The sequence below is a fragment of the Pan paniscus genome, chromosome 16 (assembly GCF_029289425.2).
Source record: "Pan paniscus chromosome 16, NHGRI_mPanPan1-v2.0_pri, whole genome shotgun sequence".
Classification (NCBI taxonomy): Eukaryota; Metazoa; Chordata; class Mammalia; order Primates; family Hominidae; genus Pan; species Pan paniscus.
In genome coordinates, this window is record NC_073265.2 from 91,328,693 (window position 1) to 91,355,693 (window position 27,001).

The following is a 27,001-nucleotide window of genomic DNA, read 5'->3' on the forward strand; positions in this document are numbered from 1 at the left end:
TGTTAGTCTTTCTGACCAAGGAAAGAATAATGAGTTTTAAACACTCCAGCATTTTTTCAAACAAATGAAAACACTATTTCTGCTACTGAAAAAGATGCGTGGCAGGCTCTTTAATGGACGAATTGAGAAATCAACAGCATTTGGTTAAGTCTGGCGACTGCTGGAAACCCGGCGGCTCCCCAGGCCACACGGGACCACCGAGCAGGGCAGGGCGGGCCAGCCGCAGGGCACTGGGAGGGCACTCCCCCGGGGCGCCCCCGCACCTGCCCCCGCAGGTGAAAACCTTTCGGTGCGCACCGTCTCGGCCCGCCCCGCCCGCGTCCTCTCCAGTGTCCCCACCGCCCGGTTACCTGTGCGCCGGCCTCCTGCGCCGCCTCTAGCTCCGCGCTCTCCAGCGTGGCCTGGCGGCTCCGCTCCTCGGCGAGGCACAGCCGCAGGCTGCACAGGCGGTGGCGCAGGTCGCAGTTCTCGGCCCGGAGCTGCGCCACCTCCCGCGTGAGGCACGGCCCCTCCGCCTGGCAGCTGTAGGGCGCGTTCAGCTGCTCGTCCCTCAGGCGCTCGACCTCCGACCACAGCCAGCGGATGTCCTCCTCCTGCCGCTCCAGGCGCGACGCCACGGCCTCCGCCGCCAGGGCCTCGGCCGCCATCGCGGCCTCCCTCAGGCACCGACGCCGAGCGGGCTGCCCGCGACTGCGGCGAGGGCGACGCGGACACTCAGCGCAGGGCAGAAGACAGGGCTCCCGGGAGGGGCGGGGCGATGGGGCGGGGCCGGAGCCGTGGGGCCGCGATGGAGCCGAGGCCTACACGTTGCAGGGGCGGGGCGCTGGGCGGGGAGGGGCGGGGCCTAGGCCAGATACCCTGCAGGGGCGGGGCGGGGCGGGGCCTGAGGCCAGGCCCACCTTAGGGTCAGGGGCAGTGGGGAAATGGGGTCTGAAGGGCCTCCCCTGCCTTTCGAGGCCTGTCTAGAGGCTGTTGGCAGTAGTTTTTAGTCCGTTGAAACGAAAATCTTCCAAAACCTTGCAAAAAGGCCATCATCTGCGTTCTCCAAAAAGGCTTCACCCTTTCTTCCTCTTGAATTCTGGCAGTCACCATTCTTTTGCCTTGCAAACAGGTTCTAAAAAGTGGCCATTCATTATAAACGGACTTTCTGGCCTTTCGTGCCAAAGTTGCCCAAGTACTGAGGCCTCTGGGCCAGGGAATATAGAAAATCGCTGTGAAATCTAAATCCGACCAGCACGAAATTACTGGCTCCTTGAGTCTAGGGCAAATGCCACATATATCTTTGTATCCCTCTTAACCATGAGCGTGAAACTTCCTGGAGCAGGAACAGAAATTGATTTTTATCACTATTCTTAGGGCTTAGGATGTGACAAACACTGTTCTAAACTCTGTAATAGTAGTAACTCCTTTAATCTTCATAACAGGAGATACTGTTATATCCGCTTATAGCTGGAGAAATTGAAGCACAGTGAGACTGTGTTACTTGACTAAGGTCACACAGCCACTACATGACAAAGGGGGAATCAAACTCAGATAGTCTGATGCCAGTTTCTACACACTTAACACTGGTACTTTTCAACTTTGGCAGAATTTAATTGAGCATGTCATATAATGTGATACAGGTAATAATGCCCTAAGAGTCCTGAAGTGGAAGAGCTTAGCTTGGACTGGTGTGGTTTGAGAAAGGGAGAAAATTTTGAGAAAGGGGAAAAGGTTCATTTTGCTCTGGAAAATAAAGGTTGGGAGATGTTAGCAAGGAGGAAAAGCAGGTAAATTCCACTCCAGGAGCAGAATCAGTGCAGGAGAAGGAGCGGAGGGGACAAGCTCATTGGATTAAGCTAAGTGGAATCCCAAACAGCACCCAGGAGGAGACTCCATGAAGTATGTTGCTAACCAATATCACTGTATCTTTTTTAGTCCTTCCTCAGGAAGCCTCTGGATACAGTTACATAGGACCCACTGACTCCTCATTATTCATCATTTCTCAATCCACTGCCATGGAGTTTCTGCTTCTGCCATTCTGTCATGACCAACACATCACTGAATGTCATGGACCCACTTAAGCCACCCCAGAATTTCCTCGGGACCCTCTGGAATTTGTCTCTCTTGGGTCTCCATTCCCAATACCTAGGCAACCACCAGTCTGCTTCCTGTCACTATAGGTTAGTTTGCATTTTCTTGATTTTCTACACATGGAACCACACCGTATGTCCTCCTTTTGTTTAGCTACTTTCAGTCGGCACAATAATTTTGATATTTACCTATGTTTGTGTGTATCTATTGTTATTTCTTTTTTTCTGAGTAGTATTCCATTGTATGGATATACCATAATTTGTTTATTCATTTGTTGATGGAAAATTTGGGTTATTTCCAGGTTTTAGCTAGGATCACACAATACCCAGTGAGCCCATTGGGTTTCCAAACTCACATTGTAGTTATTTCGTCAGTTCCAGAATGCAGAGTTTGAATAGATATACTCCAAACTGGCAGAATCCCTACAGTGTTTCCCTGACCCTCAGACATAAGGCTGTTATTCTGGTAGGAAAGGCCAAGCAGAAACCACTAGAACTTTATCAACATACAAAAATAATAAATCAAAAGTAATACTGCATTCCTGAAGGAATTGCACAGATTACTGTTGCCCTCAAGAACTTGAAAGATGCAGGGGTGGAGATTCTCATCACACCCCATTTACCTTACCTTACCATCCCATTTACATTTAGCCTATGTAGAAGACAAATGGATGTTAGAGAATTATAGTAGATTAATATAAATTTAATTAGATGGTGATTCCAGTTGCAGCTGCTCTTCCAGATATGATTTCATTGTTGGAGTAAATCAGCATAACCCCTAGCACCTGATATGCACCTATTGAGCTGGCTAATACTTCTTTCTTTATATCTATTAGTTAAGGGCTATCGAGCACCATTTTATTTCAGCTGACAAGGCTGGCAATACACCTTCACAGGGTATCACCTCAAGACAATATAAACTCTTTAGTTTTATGTGATAATCTAGTCCACAAGGACTTTGATTGCTGCTGTATTCCATAGGATATCATGCTGGTGTCCTATCATTGATGACAGCATGCTGATTTTCCCTGATGAGCAGGAAATAGCAAATACTATAGTCACCTTGATAAGGCATGTGGAGGTCGGAGAGAAGGAAATATATCCCCAAATGTAAAAATTCAGAGGGCTGTCATCTCAGTGAAACTTCTAGGCATTAAGTAGTTCAGAGCATTTAGAGATGCCTCTTTGGAGGCAACATATACCTCATTTGGACATTATTTTTCTAAACCAATTACTATGTAACTCAAGACTGCCAGTGTTAAGTAAGACTGAGAACCTAACAAGATTCTGAAACAGGTAATGCTGCTATGCAAGCTACTTTTCTATGTGGGCCACATGAACAACAGATCTGATGGTGCTTGAAATGTCTGTGGCAGATAAGAGTTACCCAACCTAGAGTGCAGTGGTAAGATCTTGGCTCATTGCAACCTTGACCTGCTGGGCTCAAGCAACCCTCCCACCTCAGCCTCCTGAGTAACTGGGACTACAGGTGCATACCACCATGCCCAGCTAATTAAAAAAATTTTTGTAGTGATGGGGTCTTGCTACATTGCCCAGGCTGGTCTTGAACTCCTGTCCTCAAGTGATCTTCCCACCTTTGCCTCCCAAAGTGTTGGGATTAACTATTCTGCTTTTGAGAAGCAGCTTCTGGTTTGCTACTGGGCCATAGTAGAGATTGAGTGCTTCATCAGGGACCATCAAATTACCATGCTACCCAAGTTTCCCTCCATGAATTGAATGTCATTTGACCCATCAAGCCATAAGGTTGGGTATATACAGCAGCATCCTATCATTAAATAAAAGAGGTGTATGCCAGATCAGGCTCAAACAGATTATGTACGAGTTTTTGGCATAAACAAGTCACCCGGATGATCACAACTCCTGTGGCCTCATGAAAAGTTTTATATGACCAGTTGACTGAGGAAGGTAAAATTTGGCCATGATTTACAGATGGTTCTGCACTCTTGTGGAGCAGAAGCTTCTTTAAGTTGACTCCTGAGAATTTAATTGCTTCCTTGATTTTTGGTTTGATAAAATGTTCCAGGCTCATCTTATATTCAAGGAATCTATCATTTCTCCAAGGTGGCCTAGTCCATTTTAATGGGAATTGTAATTTAAATCACAAAATGTGGGTCCTGGCAGCAGTCTTTGTTTCTAGGACTTTTCTGTATTTAGGATTGCCAGATAAAATACACAGTGCACATTTACATTTGAACTTCAGATAAACAAAAAATAATGTTTATATAAATATGTCCCATGCAATATTTGAGACATATACTAAAAAATTATTCAAGCCAAAAAGCATTAAATAAGACAAAGAAGGACATTTTGTAATGTTAAGTGCCACATTCCACAATGAAAATATAGCAATTATGAATATCTATACACCTGTAATTTGAAAAAAACTACAGGAAACTAAAGGAGAAAGAGAAACACACTAATAAGAGGAAAATAACAAGGCTGGGTGTGGTGGCTCATGCCTGTAATCCCAGCACTTTGGGATGCCGAGGTGGGCAGATCACCTGAGGTCAGAAGTTCGAGACCAGCCTGACCAACATAGAGAAGTCCCGTCTCTACTAAAAATACAAAAAATTAGCTGGGTGTGGTGGTGCATGCCTGTAATCCCAGCTACTTGGGAGGCTGAGGCAGGAGAATTGCTTGAACCTAGAAGGTGGAGGTTGTGGTGAGCTGAGATCATGCCATCGCACTCCAGCTTGGGCAACAAGAGCAAAACTCCATCTCAAAAAAAAAAAAGGAAAATAACAAACCACTCTCTGAGTACATTCAAGTGCCCCCACAAAAAAGTAAGGATGTAAAAGACCCAAACAATATAATTAAAAAGTAGATATTTTGAATATATTCACATTATCAATATGTATATATAAATATCTATCTATATAAACTATACCCTGAAAATGGAAGATGCACCTTCGTCTTAAACAAATGTATAGATTCTTCATATAAATTAATCATTTGTAGAGCTCAAGAAAGACCTCAGTAGGTTTCATAAAGTAGAAATATTAGGTACAACACTCTCAGCCCCCAATGCAATAAAATTAGAAATTAAAAATAAAACAACAACAAAAAGCCTTTTCACATGGAAATTTTAAAACTCTTAAGCATCTCTTTATTGAAAGGAGAAATGAAAAAGGAAAGTACAGACTTTCTTTAAAATAGTGATAATGAAAATACTACAAATCTATGCAATACACAGATCAGTAATCAGAAAAAAATCATAACTCTAACACCTATATTGATAAAAACAAAAGAATGGAAATAAATTCTCAATTGAAAAATTGAGAAAAATGACAGCAAAATAAAGCAATGACAAAGTTCTAATAACACTAAATATACATTTCTTTTTCAACCCAGCAATCCCACTTCTAGAAATTTATTCTGAAGATACAAGAATGCAAAAATGCATATGCACACAAATTCAATGGAAGAGTTGTGATTGTAAAGTACCTCATAGGAGATTGGTTCAATAAGCTATAGTACACACAAAAAATGGAGCACTATGAAGCTGTTAAAAAAATAATTAAGAGGATCTCTGAACTGATATGGAACGATTTCCAGGAGATTTTATGAAGCAAAAAAGAGTAATGTTCAGGCTGGGCACGGTGGCTCACGCAAGTAATCCCAGCACTTTGAGAGGCCAAGGCAGGCAGATCACAAGGTCAAGAGATTGAGACCATCCTGGCCAACATGGTGAAACCCTGTCTCTGCTAAAAATACAAAAATTAGCTGGGCGTGGTGGTGCATGCCTATAGTCCCAGCTATGCAGGAGACTGAGGCAGGAGAATCTCTTGAACCAGGGAGGTGGAGGTTGAAGTGAGCCAAGATCACGCCACTGCACTCCAGCCTGGCAACAGAGTGAGACTCCGTCAAAAAAAAAAAAAACAAAACAAAACAGTAATGTACACATGTAGTATGTTACATGTTGTATAAGAAAAAAGAGAAAATGAAAACATGCATATATCTGCTTATCATCACAAAAAGAAACAGAAAATAAACTAGAAAACAATGAATTTGGTTATCTACAAGTAGATAACCAAGAGATAAAGGTCCCGACCTCTAATACCTTTCCTCATTAAAGGGCTCCTGGCAGAAAGGCCTATTCCAGAGCTGGGACATTGACTTAGTCCATTTATGTTGCTACAAGGAAATACCTGAGGCTGGATAATTTACAAAGAAAAGAGGTATATTTGGCTCACACTTCTGCAGGCTGTACAAGAAGCATGGTGCCAGCATCTGCATCTGGTGAGGGTTTCAGGAATCTTCCACTCATGGCAGAAGGCAAAGGGGAGCCCACATGTACAAAGGTCACATGACAGGAAAGCAGAAGCAAGAGAGAGGGGAGAGATGCTAGGCTCTTTTAAATAATTAGTTCTCACAGGTGCTAAGAGTGAGAACTCAGTCATTACTGTGAGGACAGCACCAAGTCATTCATAAGGGATCTGTCGAGGACGGCACCGAGCCATTCATAAGGGATCTGTCGAGGACGGCACTGAGCCATTCATAAGGGATCTGTCGAGGACGGCACCGAGCCATTCATAAGGGATCTGTCAAGGACGGCACCGAGCCATTCATAAGGGATCTGTCGAGGACGGCACCGAGCCATTCATAAGGGATCTGTCCTCATGAACCAGACACCTCCCACTAGGCCCCACCTGCAACACTGGGGGTGAAATTTCAACATGAGATTTGGAGGGGACAAATATCCAAATGATATCAGACATGTAAGTTCAAGATAAGCCTAGAGCACTTTGTTTTGCTGGAAATTAACAAAGCGCTCTCCACAAAAATGATGGGAACATGATACAAGGGCACAGGAACCAGCTTGAAGGGATCCCACCAGCCAAACCAATTGAACTTCAAAAATAATTAAGTAATGAATTGTAAACCATTAAAAAATATGGGAACTCACAAGTCCAACCAATAATAGAAAAAAATGGGAGAGAAGCCAGAGCTCAGTTTATAGTCTATGCCATGGACTAAATGGCAAACACAGGTAAATGGGAAATTAGAAAACCATCACTTTGCCACCTTCATAGTAAGGACTGGATCAGACAAGAATCATCATGCTCAATCTAGGGGGCAGTGCTGAAAAGCAGCAGGATACTGGCATGGACATAAAATGTTCCCCCACAGGCTGTTAACCAGTTGCAAGGGAGAAAACAAAAAGTAATTATACCATGGAGAAATCATGCAATATCTTGATCAGGTGATCAAAATGAACATCACCTATGAGGAACAGGTGGACTTTATGTACCTCCAGATGTGATATTCTAAAGAAGGTATAACACCCCTGTACAGAATTTATACCAAGAATACATAACCCCAATCTAATCACAAGGAAACAGCACATAAACACAAAATGAGGAACATTTGTTTTTAACGGTGGAGGGGAGAAACTGAATTCTTCAAAAATGTTTATATAATGAAAGACAAAATCTGGAATGCTCCAGATTAAATGGTACTAAAGTCATGATGATTAAATGCAATACCTTACTCCAGATTGGATCCTGGAAGGGGTAAAATTGCTACAAAGAACACTATTAGACAAACTGACAAAATTGGAATACAGATGGTACATTAGATAAAAGTATTGTTCATGTAAATTTATGAAGTTGATAATTGTTCTAAAGCTATATGAGATCTCCATCCTTCGTAAAAATAAGCCAAAGTATTTAGTTATGATGTATGTAACTCATGTTCAAATGGTTCAGAAAAAAAATTATAGAAGGAGAGAGAACAAATGTTAAAGCAAAGGATAAAATGTTTGCCTCAAACATAAGCTTCTTAAAACATCCGTAAGATTATGTTTACTCCCCTGGGTAAAACCATCAGGAGCTTTCTACTGCAAATAAAGTAAAATCCAGATTCTTTATCAGGACCTACCAGGCCGCAAGATCGAGCCTCTGATGGCCTCTCTTAGATTATACCATGACCCCAAACCCGGCAAACCCCTGTGCTGGTTCATGGAGCTCTCAGATCCTCAGAAACATCCCTCTCTCCTGCCTCTGGGATTTTACACATTCGGTGTCTTGCCTTGATAATATCCTCTGTCCACTCTTAATGTCTGACTTCTTTTCATCCTGGCAGTTTTAGCTTAGTGCCACCTCCCCACTCCATTGAAGGTAGGCCTGCCCCCATTCTCTCAGTATCCTTTTCTACTATATTGTAACTGTTACCCAACATGCAGGTGCTTAGGAAGGTTATATAATCTGCAGAGTTCACATATCAACCACTTCAATTGCTGACAAAGCTACAAAACACATTTCAGTAAATAAGCATGTTAAAGAGCCCTTAGAAGACACCAATAATGTTATGACTACTGTAATCAATCCAGCAGGAAATAAAAATATTTGTTACTGCTCAATTGCAGCTTACAGTTAAAAAAAATACTCTTCAAAATATTTTCAGGAGCCTCTAGTTTAAGAAAGTTACTATGGCTTGGGTGTACAATCACTACAACTGATACCTAGCAGAATGACAACAATTAAGGCACAGGAAGAAGTTCCAGACATTGTCCAATTTCTCATTGCTACCTTGTTTTCTTAGAAACTTACAACTTCAGACAAGAGAACATTAATGCATTAATGAGGCTACCAAAAAGAAAAAGAAAAAAAACACATAGGCAGTGTTGCTACACATGGATTATAAAATTATACATTCCAGTCATAGTCAGTTAAAAGTACATAAGCAAATGTGATCTAGCAGACAGAGCCTGGGAATCTAGATGACCTTGGATATCGTATCTAATTCCCTGAGTTTGAGTCTCCCCATCTGTAAAACAAAGAAATGAAAACTTTCCCAGAATGGTAAAGATTAACTGAAACCTGTGAAAACACTGGATACTTAGTTGGCTTGTAAGTGGCTGTCTAAAAAATAATAATTCACTAGGAAACTGCAAAGAATAACTGTAAATTTCCAAATTTAAGTCCAAATTGTGTTGTAAGCATATTTACTTTAAGCAAGTAAGGTAAACTATGTGCACAAGTATGGTTTTCGTTGTTTAAAATGATTTTCAATGTATAAGGTGACTCAAATGGGATCTAATAAGGCACTCACTTCACTTGGTCAGGAACAATTTCCTGGGTGTCTCTGATCAAGAAAAGAGATGAAGAGAAAGAAGCAGGTTTACAAAGGACAAGGAAAGAAGACACAGGATTAGAATGGGTTAACAAAGCAAAGAATAAGCCTTCCCAAAATGAGCAATGAAGCAAGTGGAAACAAGGAAAGTTGAACAGTAAATTTGGATCCACCAAAAATCCTCATGCTTAAAAGGAAGCTCGAAGCCCCAGTGTGGATTTGTTATGCACCCAATACGCTGTTTGTGCTAACTACATAATGAAGATGAGGCGGGGTGATCTGGACACAGACCTGGACACTCTGACCTCTGGCACAGAAGTGGCTACAGGAGTGCTGGGGGAGAGAGGCAGCAGGGTAGCGGAGTCATATCAAGCAACAAGAAACACAAGTTAGTACATTTTCCACAAATTTCAATTTTATTCCCTTCCCTCATGATACACACATACAAAGCATTTGAAGGATGGGAAGAAGAAGCTGAGATCACAGGGAAAATAGTAAGAGACATTCAGAAGGGCAGGTCTTAGAAATTTACTAGTTTGGGGAGGTCAGAGAACAGTAGCATATAAAAGAACGCTAAGACAGTTCCCAGGTTTAGGCATGGGTGACTAGTTTGATTATATCATTTTGTCCCACTCACAATGACAAGGAGAATTACTGAGGGAACACATGATGGGGCTGATAGAGTGCTAGGAGGTGGATACATGAAAATGTAAATGTCATCATTTTGAACACCCATGGCACTCCAAGTGAGATTCCCTAACATATATGATATACAGACAGATATATGAGTTTGAAACTCTAGAGGTGAATGCGAATTTAGGAATCCCTGGAACACAGGTCATGACTTCAGTAATAGGAGTCAAAGATTACTCAGAGAAAGCACAGAATGAGAAGAGAAGAAAGAAGTAGGCCAAGGAAGAAGAGATTGGAGGAGACCAAGGCAGGGTGATAAGATCAAAACAGAAGAAAGGAATCTGATGGAAGTCCCATTAGATTATCATGTCCCTTCCCAGAGGATAGGGACATGCCTTTTTTGTCTTTTATACTCAATTATCACAGGGCCTGGCACAGAAGCCACTCAGTGTTTTTTTAAATTGGGTTCTACTATTCACAGTTTGCTGTATCCACCAGGGGAGAAAAAAGTAAGTATAAACAAGCACAGATATGGATTTTTTTACACTGTATACTAAAGGGGCCAGATTATACACAGTATTTTATGCCTTACTTTTTTACTTAATATATCTTAGAAGTTTGCACATGCTTATGGAAGGACTGGCTGCATTTTTTGGTCTACAACAGAATATTATAAAACTATACACTATAATTTGTATTTAACCAACTATTTATTGGTGGACATTAAGAATGGAGGAATGTTTCAACAAGGGAACAATCAACAGTATCAAAATACTGCAGAGGGGTCAACTTGGGGACTAAGAGAGGAGACACTGGATTTGGCAACTAGGAGATAAATTTTAGTGCAATGATGAAGGCAGAATCCAGATTATAATGAATTCAATGAAAAAAGCTGAAGACATATAGATTATCTGCTCAAGAAACTAGCTATGGTAAACTGGCAGAGGCTGTAAGAGTGGGAGGTGAGTTTTCTCCTTCATGTAAATATATTTACTTTTATAAACACTAGGCCCAATTTTATATCCTACTTCATTTAACTTTATGAACATGTTTATGTAATGTTTTAGACAGTAAAAAATAACTCATTTTTGCTATTATAAAACTGTTATCTTTAGATGTTCAGAAGCAACTTCCTAAAAGGAGGTAGCAATAACGGAGCTATGTCTATCATTCTTTCCCATCAACCCCCTTGCTGGAGATGTAAACATATGTCCATCTAGCTTTTAATTAATTTTTACCTCTTATCTTCATGGCTCTCCATATAAAACTTAACTCTTTTTTTGGTATATGTATATGTATATCTATAACTAGAGAGAGAGACAGAGAGAGAAGAGGGGGTCTTGCCATGTTGCCCAGGCTGATCTCAAACTCCTGGGCTCAAGCAATCCTTCCACCTTGGCCTCGCAAAGTGCTGGGATTACAGGCATGAACCACTGTGCCCAGCCTCAGCCTTAACTCTTAAAATATCTTCAAATCCCTGTTCTTCATTTCTTAAGAATATATGCGTTTAAACCAACTATAACTTATTTTGACAAAAATTGGAGTTAAGACTCAAACTTCCTCAGATGGTCAGTTCTGCTAAGACTATTTACAGAATAATCTATCTTTTCCCTATTAAGTTAAAATACCACCTTTGTCTTATAAAATTCTCATTAGCATGACTCTGGTTCTAAACTTCTATTGCCTTTATCTGTCTGGCCCAGGGCTATTCCACAATATTTTATTTAATATCTGGTTGAACAAGTCTATTCTTTATTATTTTTTATTATTTACTCTTCTACACAAACTTTAGAGTCATTTTTTCAAGTTCCAAAAATAAATCTGCTGGGGTTTTTTTTTTTAAGACAGGGTCTCACTCTGTCACCTAGGCTGGAGTTCAGAGGCATGATCTCAGATCACTGCAATCTTTGTTTCCAAGGCTCAAGCGACCCTCCCACCTCAGCCTCCTGAGTAGTTGAGACTACAAGTGTGTGCCACCACACCCAGCTAATTGTCATCTACCCGCCTCAGCTTCCCAAACTTTTGGGATTACTAGTGTGAGCCACTGTGCCCAGCAGAAATTACATTTACAAATTAATATGAAGACACGGTGATAATTAACATATTTATAACATGAAATCTGCTCATCCAGGAACATAGAATGCAAATCTTTCATTCCACTCAGCAAAATTTTGTCATGTTCTTGATAAAAGTCCTGCACATCTAAGTTTATTCCTAGGTATTTAATTTTTGCTGAAATACTTGAAAAAATACTTTATCACTATATCTCCTATGTGATTATAGCTAATATTGGGGTAGGCTATTGATTTTTCAGTAATGGGGCTTTTAACCAGCAACCTTAAAAATTGTTTTCAGTTGGTTCCTTTGGATATTTTTAGGTAAACAATTATGTCAACTTAAAATAATGATTGTTATTTTTCTATAAAGATTATGACATCATGGGAAAATACGGTAAATGCTTTTTTTTAATTTCTAATTTTTAATTTTTTTAGAGATGGAGTCTCACTCTGTCCCCCAGGCTGGAGTGCAGTGGCATGATCTCGGCTCACTGCAAGCTCCGTCTCCCAGGTTCACACCATTCTCCTGCCTCAATCTCCCGAGTAGCTGGGACTACAGGTGCACCAGCCACCATGCCCGGCTAATTTTTATATTTTTAGTAGAGATGGGGTTTCACCGTGTTAGCCAGGATGGTTTCGATCTTCTGACCTCATGATCCGCCTGCCTCGGCCTCCCAAAGTGCTGGGATTACAGATGTGACCCACCATGCCCAGCCTAGTAAATGCTTTTTAAAAGAATATAAAACTATAGAGAATATGACCTCAACTATTTAAAAATATGTATAAGGGTTATGTATTTTACTAGCAAATAAAAAATATATACTGGTAGAAAATAGCCATCATGTCAACAGTGATTATATTAGGTAGAAAAATTATGAGAGACTTTAATTTTTTTTCTTTTCTATATTTTACTATTGATTGCTTATGAGTTTCATAAGCTTATGGTTGCTTATGAGTTTTATAATAAAGGTTTTTAAAATTTTTGCAACATGGAAAGTTATACTTCTTTATATACTAAAAACAAAAACAAAACTTTCTATTTAAATACCTTTGACTTTTACTGCAGACTTACAGACCCTTGAAAGAAAAGGCAATTCCCTCGCACTAGTTCTGGTGTGACTCTACCCATCTCATACTACAGCTACTACTGTCTGCTACTACAGCTCATAGAAGTCAATAATTTTCTTCAGCACTGGTAGGCAGCCTCTAAATGGCCCCAATCACCCTCACCTCCTGGCATTCACACCCTTGTAAAATTCCCACCTCTGGACCTAGTGACTCACTTCTAACAAAGAGAATGCAACAGAAGTAATAATATCACTTCTGAGATGAGGCTACAAGGACAAAACGATGCCTGCCTTGGTCACCCTTCTCCTGCTCTTTCCATTGCTCCCTCTGATGGAAGCCAGTTGCCATGTGATGAGGTGCCCTATGGAGAGGCCCACGTGACAAGGTATTGTAAAAGCCCTCTGACCAATAGTCATCTAGAAACAGAGGCCCAGTACAACAGCCTGTGAGATAAATCCTGCCAACATATACGTGAGTGAGCCTGGAGATGGATTCCCTCCCTATCCTGCCTTGGGATGATCATAGCCGCCACCAACACCTTCACTGCCTGGTGAGAGGCCAAGCAAGTGAACCCAAGGTAAACTGCACAGAATCCTGACCCACAGAAACTGTGAGATAATGTTTGTTGTTTTAAGCTGCTAAATTTGTTACAGTGCAATAGATAACTAATTCAAACACCATAAAATTCTAATATTTTATTCTATCACACAAACCAAGTAATACCAAGAAATGCCATTGCTATACATGTATTTTTGGAACACAATTACATGTGATTTTTTTAAAAAAGCTAATGAACTAAGCATTATGTGCTTTTACCACTAACAGACATTTACTCTGTTACTTTCTACTGTTTCCTATTATAAATTGGGGAGAAGCCATTATTATTATATATTAGCTTCACAACAACTAGGTTCAAGTCATGGAAAACAATTTCGCACAAACTTTAGGAAACACTGCTTTGAAAACTGTAATCTGAATTATAGCTGAAGCCACAGAAACCAATTATTTACCAAAGGTTCTTTTAAGAAAAACAAGTTGGCCGGGCGTGATGGCTCATGCCTGTAATCCCAGCATTCTGGGAGGCCGAGGTGGGTGGATCACGAGGTCAGGAGATCAAGACCATCCTGTCTTGATCAAGAAACCCTGTCTCTACTAAAATAAAAAAAAATTAGCGGGGCGTGATGGCATGCGCCTGTAGTCCCAGCTACTCAGGAGGCTGACACAGGGGAATCACTTGAACCAGGGAAGCAGAGGTTGCAGTGACCTGAGATTGCACCACTGCACTCCAGCCTGGTGACAGAGAAAGACTCTGTCCACCCCCCCAAAAAAAGAAAAAAGAAAAACAAGTTTTATGGAAGGAGGACATTATTAACAGTATATCTCTTCAATAATGGTTTATTTTACTATTCTCATTCTTCTCATTCCTCTCTTACTATGTCCCAAATCTCTTTACAGGCTAAAAGAAACTCTTCAGAATTAATCCTATTCATAAAGAACACCACTTACTGAGTATTGCATTTTCTTCTTCAAATTCTTCAACATGCATTGGGAATACACCCTATGGACCATTTTTATGTGTTTAGTTTTGGGTTTTTTTGTTTTTTTTTTTGGCTAAAGAAACTGCAACTAGATTTAGGACCTCATTCTATTAGGTTAGTATTTGTCTAGTAAACTTCAGCATAAGCAAAATAAAATACGTGTTGTTATTCTGGACTGAAACCCCTCAAAACCATATTTTAAAAATTATAAAAATAAATGAACTGAAATCATGTTTTTAAAAATCTTGTAGATGAAAAGATATGATATATAGTAGGTTTAACTACCTATTTCAACAGTTCCCAAAGTGGGGCCCTCAGACGCCCAGGTCCAAACTATTTTAACAGGAACACTAACATGGTGACATTTGCTTTAAGGGTGCAAATACAATAGTGGGTAAAAATGCTGGTACTTTAGCACAAACAAAGGCAGTAACACCAAACTAGTCATGGTATTCTTCACTATGCACAGGAAAGGTTTAAAAAGGAAGGGCAGGCTGGGCATGGTGTCCCACGCCTGTGACCCCAGCACTTTGGGAGGTGGAGGCAGGTGGATCACCTGAGGTCAGGAGTTTGAGACCAGCCTGGCCAACATGGTGAAACCCTATCTTTACAAAAAATACAAAATTTAGCTGGACATGGTGGTTGTATGCCTGTAGTCCCAGCTACTTGGAAGGCTGAGGCAGGAGGATTGATTGAGCCCAGAAGGTGGAGGCTACAGTGAGCTGTGATCATGCTACTGCACTCCAGCCTGGGTGACAGAAGAAGGCCCTGTCTCAAAAATAAAAAGAATGTCTATGATGAATCAGTGAAAATTTTACTACATTTTTATCCTTGAATATGTCTTTTTAATATTTCAAGTGATGAAACTGGAAGTACACATGAGCATTTCTACAGACTGCCTGAGAAAAAACCCTCGTGTGACTAAGTCGTGAAGTGAATTAACCACTTTAATGGAATACCATTTTTACTTGAAAGGATGACTGACAAACAATGTTATTTCAACTTGGGTTTTTGGGAGACATTTTCTCAAAAAAATGAGATTCTGTCATTTCAAGAAAAACAACAGACAGGCCATAATAAAATTCAATAATAAAATTGCTAATAATAAAATTCAAGCTTTTGAACAAAAAATTAGTTTTAGAAAACTTATATCCACCATAGCTTTCCAAAAGTATTCTGATGAGATTGATGGTGATATTGATGAATGTATTTTGATATTGTATAATCAAACGTATCAACATGTAGAAGATCTTGAACCATTATTTTCTAAATGACCAATGCATGATGTTGTAATATCATGCAAGGGTAAAAGATCCAAAGTTCAAGAAAAACCAAGTTTTGATGGAGTATCAAAAAAGAAGCCTAGGCAACATGGCAAAACCCTGTCTCTACAAAAAGATACAAAAAATTAGCCAGGTGTGGTGATACACACCTGTAGTCCCAACTACTCTGGAGGCTGAGGTGGGAGGATCACCTGAGTCCCCGGAGACTAAGGCTGCAGTGAGCTGTGATCACACCGCTGCATTCCAGCCTGGGCAACAGAGCAAGACCCCATCTCAAAAAAAATTAAAAAAAAAATATATATCTCCACAATGATCTAAAATGGCTATCTGTATAAGATTGGACATTGTTCACATTTTTTAAAGCAAATATCACACAATAAATTGAATGCAGATGAAAATGACATACCAAACATCAAAGAAATTTGCAAAAAATGTAAGACTGCTACTTTTGGTTTAGAAATGTTTTCATAAAAGCATTTATAACAATATGTGGTGAGCTTTTAAGGAATAGTTTAAATATTTCTGATTTAATTTCTAGTGATAAATACCAATAGATATAACCTACATAAACCAAAGCTCCTTGGGCCCTCAATATATTTTTAAGAGTATGAAGGAGTCCTGATTCCAAAACTTTGAGAACTGCTGCCTTCCCCTCCACTTTCCTTCCTTCCCTAGAATTTCTTCCTGGGAAGAAACATCCCTTTGCCATTCCATATTAGCTTACAGAGTTCCACTGAGGCCAGTTTTGCTACCTCCCTCCCATCTTTCCACCTCCCTCTCTTGACACAAAACCTAACCAAAGGACTTTACCAGCCCACCCCATTTCCAGTGATTAGCTGTCAAGGTGGGCTAAGCCAAGAAAATCTGGGTTTTCTCTGAGACTAGACCTCTCTTTCTGGGAGATTGGAATCACAGGGGCAAGGTTGGCTACCTTGGGATAGTCAGAATTCATCTTGCCTAAATGGGGAGAGGTTAGGCAAGTTTCTAGAAAGCCAAACTGCTTTCTAGAAAGTCAAAGATAATTATACTTTCTGCCACAACTGTGAGAATGCCCATTTTCTAACATTTTTACCAAACTGATAAATAAAAGCTGGTACCTAGAAGAAAAAAAGGCCGGGTGTGGGGGCTTACATCTGTAATCCCAGCACTTTGAGAGGCCGAGGCAGACAGATCACCTGAGGTCAGGAGTTCAAAACCAGCCTGGCCAAGATGGTGAACCCCGTCTCTACTAAAACCACAAAACTTAGCCAGGTGGGGTGGCAGGTGCCTGTAATCCCAGCTACTCAGGAGGCTGAGGCAAGAGAATCGCTTGAACCTGGGTGGCGGAGGTTGCAGTGAGACCAGATCGTGCCACTGCACTCCAGCCTGGGTGTCAGAGTGAGAATCCGTCTTATAAGAAAAGAAAAGAAAAAGTTCAGATATACAGCAGTTGTAATTCTTCTGAAGGCTGCTTATGGGACACGTTACTTTCACACTTTGCTGTTCAATAAATGTGGGGTGGAGAAGAAAGTAAACTGACAGAATTACCATATAAAATAAAATTCTAAGTGCTCTGACAACAAAAGAAACTTAAAACACACACACACACACAAACACAAACACACACGGTTTTCCCTGCTAATCATTTTACAACTAAACAACCAAAGTAGCTAACCCAGAGCCCACAACAGCAGAGTAAAAATTCTAACACTTGGTTAAATAAAAATGCACATATACCGCTGTGAGCTAAAAAAAAATGCTTAAGCATTCAAAGACAGACAGCAATTACAGCTACTGAGAACATCATTGTAAGCAAACTGAGGCAGAGAAAACAAAGGTGCTGATGAGGAATTGAACCACCTAACCTGCAGAAACCCACTGGATGGTTTCCCAGGTTCCGAGTTGGCATTATCTTTCAGAGTGATTTCTAAAAGAGATCACATAATACTGTTACAAAGGATCTGGAGAAAGGGACCCTTGCTTTATCTCTCTGGTTCTCCAGTCATGCTTTACATTTTCACTTCTTACACTCTCTTTCATATGAAATCAATTTACAGAATTCCATCAAGCCCTTAGAGACCTTACTATCCATGACAAGTTCTTGATGTAGCTCTGCACTTTTGACAAATTCTTAGCAGTTAACTTTCAAGGCAGTTAAGATTTCTGTTCAAGCACGATATAGCTAGAATAGGGTTATATACTCAATAAAACAAATATTTACCAAGCATTTACTGACTGGAAGATAAAAAGCACAAAGCATAATTATAAAATATTTTCCCCTGCCACCATAAAAAAAATTAAAAAGGCCTACAGAATATAGCATAACATGACCAAAGCAAAAATAGTGAGGACCAAAGAGGGGAGGAAGGGAAAATATCAGCATGAACTGAATATGACCTAGGAGAGCCTTGATGGTCAGACATGTAAAGACAAATTGGGTAGGGTTAAGGGGTGGAGGTCAGGGACGCATCCTACAGGGGAAAAACAGCTGACACAGAAGCCTGAAAGGAAAAGCGGGCAGACACCTGTACGGGACTCTTACCTCCACCTTGACTGTACAATGAGCCCTTCCAGAACACAGCAGCGCGCGGCCAGGCCCCGGGGAGAGGGATCGCTCAAACAGCACCAGAGGCTGCATTCCAACTTTTCCTCCGTCAACGAGTCCGTTTTCATGGTTAGTTTCTCCTTAAACACGAACTTAAAAACAACTGGCTTAAATCTACTATCGCATCTTGCGTGATCATGTTTGTGCCTTACAGTGACAGGTCGCAAATGATAGAAATTCAACTCAAACTGTCACAAGAAAAGAAGGAAAGACTTGTAACTATTTAAACATATTGCTAATTAAAGATGTCTGGAAAATTGACTCAAAAACAAAAACAAAACAACAACAACAAAAAATTGGCCGAACACGCGGGAACAGGGAAAACCTGACTGAAGAATGAGGCCTTAAAACTTAAGGGCCTTGGGTCCCGGTGCGGTGGCTCACGCCTGGAATCCCAGCACTTTGGGAGGCAGAGGTGGGTCATTTGAGGTCAGGAGTTCGAGACTAGCCTGGCCAACACGGTGAAACCCCTTCTCTACTAAAAACACAAAAGTTAGCCAGCCTTGGTGGCGGGGCCTGTAATCCAGCTACTGGGGAGGCTGAGGCAGGAGAATCGCTTTAACCCGTGGACTGTCAAGAGACATAGGCTGCAGTGAGCCGAGATCCCGCCACTGCACTCCAGCCTGGGCGACAGAGTGAGACCGTCTCAAAAAAACAAAGAAAAAAAAACTTTTTTTTTTTTTTTTTGAGAGAAGTCTCGCTCTTGTCCCCCAGGTTTGAGTGCAGTGGCTTAATCTGGGCTCACTGCAACCTCCGCCTCCCGGGTTCAAACGATTCTCCTGCCTCTGCCTCCCAAGTAGCTGGGATTAAGGCGCCTGCCACCACGCCCGGCTAATTTTTGTAGTTTTTAGTAGAAACGCGGTTTCACCATGTTGGCCACGCTGGTCTCGAACTCCTGACCTCAGGAGATCCGCCCGCCTCGGCCTCCCAAAGTGCTGGGATTACAGGCGTGCGCCCCCGCGCCCGGGCAAAAAACCCGAGCATCTTAGAGGCCTTTTCCCTTCCGCGCCTGGGCTCAAACAACGCTGGAGCGCCCTGCCCCGCCCTGTCGCGGTCCCGCTGACTGAGGGCGACCATGAGTCCCAAGACGGCTCCGGCCGCGGCGGGCTCCCACCTCGGTGCGTAGCGACGGCGGCCAAGAGGGGCCAGCAGCCCCCAAGTCAGCCCCGCGCCAGGAGCCGGAGAGACGCGCCCTCCGCCTCCTCCCACCCAAGCCTCGCGCAGTCCCGGGGGCGGGGCCCGTTGAGGGAGAAAGGGGCGGGGACCCGGGGCCTCTACCCGTTAGGCTGCCGTTGGTCCCGAGACTCCCCCATCTCCGCCCCCGCCCTGCCCTGCGAGGCCGCCGCCGGGCGCCTCACCGTTATGTGGCAGTGGAGCGCGAGCCGCGGCTGCGGCTCCTGGTTCTTGTGGAAGGTAGACGCCGGCAACTTCAGCTTGGCCTTAACCCTGACAGGGACATCTTCCCCTCATCTCCGGCGGGAGGGGCGCCGCTGTCATGGCTGCGACCACCCGGCGGGACCGCCCGGCCGAGCCCTCGCGTCTTCGCCTCTCCCCGCCGCCTCAGCCTTGGTGGGAGCGCGGATGGAAGATGGGAAGGGGCACCGAGGCCTCGGCGGGGAGCTGTGTGGCGGCCTCGGGGGCTGCTCCCTTTGTAACCGACGCCACCGACAGGAGGGGCGGCTCCTGTCAAGCCGCAGCTTCAAAGGGCAACAGCGGCCGGGCGCGGGGGCTCGCGCCTGTAATCCCAGCACTTTGGGAGGCCGAGGCGGGCGGATCACGAGGTCAGGAGATCGAGACCATCCCGGCTAACACGGTGAAACCCCGTCTCTACTAAAAATACAAAAAATTAGCCGGGCGCGGTGGCGGCGCCTGTAGTCCCAGCTACTCGGGAGGCTGAGGCAGGAGGATGGCGTGAACCCGGGAGGCGGAGCTTGCAGTGAGCCGAGATCGCGCCATTGCACCCCAGCCTGGGGGACCCAGCGAGACTCCGTCCCAAAAAAAAAAAAAGGGACAACAGCACCACCGTCCCCGCTACCGCCTGGGAAAGGGCTGCCCCAACCCTGCCACCTTCCCTGTCACCCCTCAACCCGGCGCGCACCCGTTTTGGCGGTTGCACGAGTCCAGAGCGTGCGCGCGCTCCGGGCTGCCCCCTCCTCCCCTTGACCCAGCACCTTTCTGCCCGACCCATCTAGTCCCTGCATTCCTCACACTCGCCTACTGGAGGCTCAGGGCGGCACAACCACCAACTGTAGAGTGTGTGTGTGTGTGTCTCCCAAGGGAACAGAGCACTGCTGAGTTCAGGTTGATTATTAGGTCGTGGACTGTCAGCAAAATGCAGTCACAAGAAGGCTGTGGGCTGTTTTGTGTTTTGCGGTGACATCATGTTGCTCATGTTTTATGTTTTTCAGAGTTCATTAGTTTCTATTTGTTCTCAGTTAATATCCAGCTCAATAGATTGCATAAGTAGAATACCCCCAAACTGAAAGTCACCTACATAAAGTGTACTGAAAAATATGTCACCCACTTAAACTATAGCTTAAACTATAGTTGAAGTTGTGTACACACTAGTTTTGTGTAGCCAACACTAGGTAATGGGTAAAGGCACAGGATCCTGGGGCTCTACTGCCTGGGTTCAAGTTCCAACTTAGCCATTTGCTGGCTGTGAAATACTAGACAACTTTAAGCCTCAGTTTCCTTTTTTTTTTAAACTTAATCCCAAATGTGATAGTAAGTCTCAGTTTCTTGATCTGAAAAACAGAAATTATTCAATGAGAGTCTATGTGAAAACATTAAAGTTTTTAAAGCCACTGCCTGGCTCAGGAAAGTCCTCAGCTTTAGCCGTTATTCGCTATGATAATTATTGTGTTGGCTACACGTGCATTAATGAGGTAGGAAAATGCTCAAGTATAACAACCAAGTATCCAGATTATCTCATGAGACCGAGAGAGATGCATATGTGTGCATGCTCATGTTTCAGCTCAGAGCGCTTTGTCTAGAAGGTTCTTGAGCTCAGAGGCCCAGGCACTATCAACTGGACTTTGCAGTGGAGGCATCACTTTTGTTGATCAATGAAATTGACATAATGCTCATTTTTTTTTTAGCACCGACCATGTGCCGAGAGCTAACTGTGTCAAGAAGAGCATGCTTCAGTTGGCTGGAGTGCGCAATTCAACTTGTGGAGGAATGAGAAATGTTAGTGTTGAGACAAGAAACATAAAACCCCAGGGTAAGGTAGGAATCAGTGAATGGCAGAGGAACTGCCGTCCAGTAATGAGTTAGGCTTTGCTGGCTTCTGGCCCTATAGATGGCTCTTTGGAGAGGAAAAAATTAAGCCAGGCCCGAGGGCACAGATCCTAAGGGAATGCTGGCAGCCTAGGCTGTCTATGGAAGAGAAGCAGAGGGTGGCACCTGGTTGAAAGAGGGGGTTGGGGGACATAGCTTGAGCCTGTGTTTACAGATGGAGTCCTCTGATTCCTGCAACTGGGGAAGGAGATCATGCCGGATCCAGGGACCTCAAATCAGAACTCTTCCCACCCACACCCCTTCTTTTCAGGGCGTCTTTCATTGCAAACAACAGATAAGCTAGATGGAAAGCTCAGCAGATTCTCACGGTGGTGCCTAGCAGGCCAGGCCTAGCTGCCGTTTAACCTGTGACTGAGGATGATGCCACTGGCCTGTAAACACACATTGGAAAATCTTTATGTCCATGGACACGCCATGCCCCACAGAGACAGCTGTGCATGGTTCTTTAGCTTTGGGGTGCTGTGCTGGCAGTTGCCTGATAAATGTGTAGGATTAAAATGGGATGCCCTGGAGCTTAGCTAATCTTTATCCCCCTCCCCCCTCTAAAATGAAGGGGCTGCTAGTTTTGTTTGCTTTATGAAAGATGGATCTGTCATTGTTTTTAGAACCTTTGGAGAAAGATTTCTTGGGAGGAAGCGATCCTGAACCCCCAGAGATTTTCTCATTTACTGGTGCACCAGCTTTCGAGTCCTAGGTCTTCATCCTGGCTCAGCCACCCTCCAGCTGTGTGACCTTTGAGAAGTTGCTTGACTACACTGAGTCTCATTGTCACCTATGAGTGGAGGTTGCTACATTGCTACTGTGTGGAGCACCTACCCCCAGGCACTCTTACAGGGTGATGGTGAAGATTAAATGCAATAATAAGGCTGAAGGAGGAGGATCGCTTGAAGCCAGGAGTTTGAGACTAGCCTGGGCAACAAAGCCAGACCACATTTCTATGAAAATGTTTTTTTAAAAATTAGCTGGACTTGGTGGCCTAGGCCTACAGTCCAGCTACTCGAGAGGCTGAGGTGAGACCACTTGAGCCCAGGAGCTTGAGGCTGCAGTGAGCTGTGATTGCACCACTGCACTCCAGCCCGGGAAACAGAGAGAGAACCTATCTCAAATAAATGAATAAGTAAATAAATAAAATAATAAAATAATGCATGCAATTAGTACACTAGTACATGATCAGGCACATGATAACTGCTCGATAAATGGTAGCCTCAGTAAACTTTGTAATGTTTTAAAGGACAATGTCCTTTGGACTCAGCCCAGTGACAGAGCATTTGAAAAGACTGATGTGTATGATGGCTGTTTCCTACAGATACAAGACTGTACCTCCAGGGACCCAAGGCATTGGCTCAATGGGGCACCTTGTTCTGTTTACTCTTGTTTTGGTCAGCACCGATTGCCCTAGGGCTAAGCAGGACTGCCACCACAGACTCAGTTGCCAAGAGTATCCCCCTCCCCAAGCTAGCCATGGGAAAGCCACTTGCATCGTAAGACTACAGGAAATCAAAGGGAATAAAAAGCACAATTTAGTCACCTACTCTCCAGTTGATGGGCAATAGGTTTTTGCTATTTTGAACAGAGCTGTTAGGAACATTCCTTGTCCACATCCCCTGTTTTATATAGGCAAGAATTTCTCTTGCATGTAGAGTAGAATTGCTGGGCTGGGAGGAGTGTGAATATTGAACCTTATGAGATGGAGCCAAATTGTTTTCCAAAGTGATCATACCAGTGTATACTCCCAGCAGCAGTTCTTAAGAGATCTCAGGATCTCTATCTTCTGGTGATTTCACAAGCAGTCAAAAAGAATGAACGCCAGTGATAAACAACAATAAGAACTTTAGCAATATAATATTGTGAGAAAAACAAATTCTAGAAGGATGCATACAGAATATATAACTTGGAAAAGAAAATGTATATATAGGCCCAGCATGGTGGCTCATGCCTGTAATCCTGGCACTTTGGGAGGCCAAGGCAGGAGGATTGCTTGAGGCCAGGAGTTCAAGACCAGCCTAGGTAACATAGCAAAACCCTTTCTCTACAAAAACTAGAAAAATTAGCCAGGTGTGGTGGTGCAGGCTTGTAGTCCCAGCTACTCATGAGGCTGAGGTGGGAGGATCTCTTGAGTTTAAGTGTTCAAGGTTATGGTGAGCCATTATTGCACCACTGCACTCCAGCCTGGGCAACAGAATAAGACCCTGTCTGCAAAAGAAAAAAACAAGTAAATAAGTAAAATTTAAAAACAAAATGTGGGCTGGGCACAGATTCTCACGCCTGTAATTCCAGCACTTTGCGGGGCTGAAGTGGGTACCTTATGAGGTCAGGAGTTCAAGACCAGCCTGATCAACATGGTGAAACCATGTCTCTACTAAAAATAGAAAAATTACCTGGGGTGGTGGTACGCGCCTGTAATCCCAGGTACTCAGGAGGCAGAGGCAGGAGAATCACTTGAACCTGGGAGACAGAGGTTGCAGTGAGCCAAGACTATGCCATTGCACTCCAGCCTGGGCGACAGAGCAAGACTCCATCTCAAAAAAAAAAAAAAAAAAAAAAAAAAAAAGGTTTTTTAAAAAGATAAACACCATTGACAAACAAAAGGAAACATGACAACTGATACCACAAAAACTCAAAGGATCACTAGTGGCTATTATCAGCAACTATATGCAAACAAATAGGAAAACGTACTAAAAAGGGATACATTTCCGGACACATCCAGACACCAAGACTGAACCGCGATGAAATCCAAAACCAGAACACACCAATAACAAACAATGGGATCCAAGTGGTAATGAAAAGTCTCTCAGCAAAGAAAAGCCTGGGACCTGATGATTCACTGCTGAATTCTAGCAAACATTTAAAGAAGAACTAATACCAACCTTACCCAAACGATTCCAAAAATAGAGAAGGAGGGAATACTTCCAAACTCATTCTACAAGGCTAATATTTCCCTGATACCAAAACTAAAGATACATCCAAAAAAGAAAACTACAGGCCAGTGTCACTGATGAATATTGATGCAAAAATCCTCAACAAAGTATTAGCTAATTGAATTCAACAACACATTAAAGTTGGGGTGCAGGCCGGGCGCGGTGGCTCACGCCTGTAATCCCAGCACTTTGTGAGGCCGAGGCGGGCGGATCACGAGGTCAGGAGATCGAGACCATCCTGGCTAACACGGTGAAACCCCGTCTCTACTAAAAATATAAAAAATTAGCCAGGTGTGGTAGCGGTCGCCTGTAGTCCCAGCTACTCGGGAGGCTGAGGCAGGAGAATGGCGTGAACCCAGGAGGCGGAGCTTGCAGTGAGCCGAGATCGCGCCACTGCACTCCAGCCTGGGCGACAGAGCGAGACTCCGTCTCAAAAAAAAAAAAAAAAAAAAAAAAAAAGTTGTGGTGCAGTGTCCCAGGTTCACTCAACCCTTCCCGTTTTCCTCTCTGTGTGTGTCTACTTTGCTGTGTTCCCTGGTGGCAGCGGCGGTGGCAATGTTGGTGCGTGGGCCTCCCAGGACAAGGGGAAAGTGAGTATGCCCTTTTCTTGCCTCCTGCCAGGCATCTGCAGCCTGGCACAAGCTCTGGCCAGGTCTTCAAGCAAGGGACCTAGAGATGTTCTTTTCCAATTTCTGGATTGGTAACTTGAGGCAAATTCTGGGCACTAGAATCAGAACTAAGACGGGACTTGAATCAGGGGAGTCTGGGGTCCTGAGAGGCAGAGGCCTGACCATCTAGGGCATGTGGGGAGCTGGGTGTGTGTTCAGGCCAGTTGCTTCTCTCTGTGCTTCAATGTTCCAGGTACGCTTGGAGGGACTGAGAACCTAGGGATTGCTGGAGCCTGGCTGCATGGCCTGGCCACCCTGATGCCCTTGCGTTCTCCGTGACAGGACAGCAAGGCTGAGGAGAATGGCTCCCACAGCTTCATGCACTCCATGGACCCACAGATGGAGCGGCAAATGGAAACCACCCAGAACCTGGTGGAGTCCTACATGGCCATTGTCAACAAGACCGTGTGGAACCTCATGGTTGGTGCGAAGCCCAAGACCATCATGCACATCATGATCTACAACGTGCATGCACCGCCTCATGGGGGTAGGCGGCTCCTGTGGCACTGGGGATGCAGGTGGCCATGTTGGCCTGGGGGAGATGCTGACCAGCCCTATGGGACCAGGTCCAGGGAGGGAGGCATGGTCCAGACCAGAGCTGTCTCATAGAAATATAACATGGGACTGAGGACAGTGGTCCATGCCTGTAATCCCAGCACTTTGGGAGGCCAAGGCGGGAGGATACCTTGAACCCAGGAGTTTGAGACCAGCCTGGGCAACATAGTGAGACCTGGCCTCTACACAAAAACTTTAAAAATAGCTGGGCTTGGTGGTGGCACATGCCTATAGTCCTAGCTACTCAACAGGCTGACATTAGAGGATCACTTTGAGCCCAAGAGGTTGAGGATGCAGTGAGCATTGATCTTGCCCTCTATACTCCAGCCTAGGGACAGAGTAAGATCCTTTCTCCAAAAAAATTTTGAAAAACCTGGGTAGACAGGTGTCCTGGTAGCATGATAGGTCCAGGGTGCCCTCCCAGATCTGTGACTTGCACAGGCGACCTTTCCTCTGGACCACAATGTCCCTATCTGAGTGAGAAAAGGGCAACGGGGAGGCAGATCTTTGAGTTTAAGCTGTGTAGAAGCCGAATGTGAAAAGCCATACTCAGGGCTTCAGCTCCAGCACACAGTCCCAGCAGGGGCCAGCGGGAGGCCAGGACAGCACAGGCATCAGGACCCAAACTCCTTCCTTCTTTGCCCACTCTCAGACCAAAGAGTTCATCTTCTCAGAGCTGCCGTCCAAGCTGTACTCGCGTAGGAACAAGAAGACACTCCTGGAGGAGTCGGCAGAGCAGGAAGACCAAGGAGTTCATCTTCTCAGAGCTGGTCTCCAACCTGCACTCGCGTGGGAACGAGAAGACACTCATGGAGGAGTCGGCAGACCAGGCACAGCGGCGCGACGAGACGCTGCTTCTCAGAGCTGCTGTCCAACCTGCACTCGCGTGGGAACCAGAAGACACTCGTGGAGGAGTCGGCAGAGCAGGCACAGCGGCGCGACGAGACTCGCGTGGGAACCAGAAGACACTCCTGGAGGAGTCGGCAGAGCAAGCACAGCGGCGCGATGAGATACTGCTTCTCAGAGCTGCTGTCCAACCTGTACTAGCGTGGGAACCAGAAGACACTCGTGTAGGAGTCGGCAGAGCAGGCAGACCAAGGAGTTCATCTTCTCAGAGCTGCTGTCCAACCTACACTTGCGTGGGAACGAGAAGACACTCCTGGAGGAGTCGGCAGAGCAGGCAGACCAAGGAGTTCATCTTCTCAGAGCTGCTGTCCAACCTGTACG

At 44.0% G+C, this 27,001-nt stretch overlaps 2 protein-coding genes across 3 annotated transcripts in view; one reads left to right on the top strand and one right to left on the bottom strand.

Moving 5' to 3' along the window:
• TARS3 (threonyl-tRNA synthetase 3) overlaps positions 1–20,068 on the bottom strand; it is an 88,800-nt gene extending 68,732 nt beyond the window's left edge. The window contains exons 1-3 of one of the 2 annotated variants that reach the window (XM_063596960.1): positions 19,689–20,052; positions 18,268–18,518; positions 351–1,315 (exon numbers count right to left, since the gene is read on the bottom strand). In XM_063596960.1, coding sequence (XP_063453030.1) covers positions 351–647 — 297 coding nt within the window. In that variant the 5' untranslated portion in view covers positions 648–1,315; positions 18,268–18,518; positions 19,689–20,052. Of the gene's footprint in view, positions 1–350; positions 18,519–19,688 lie in introns of both variants that reach the window. The other variant, XM_034939527.3, reaches the window with a different exon arrangement.
• Positions 13,186–27,001, top strand: LOC100973024 (putative GED domain-containing protein DNM1P46). The gene is given in 5 exon segments (XM_063596512.1): positions 13,186–13,310; positions 19,418–19,691; positions 19,693–19,743; positions 25,502–25,706; positions 26,518–27,001. Coding segments are annotated over 5 exon segments (921 nt in total). The 3' UTR covers positions 26,784–27,001.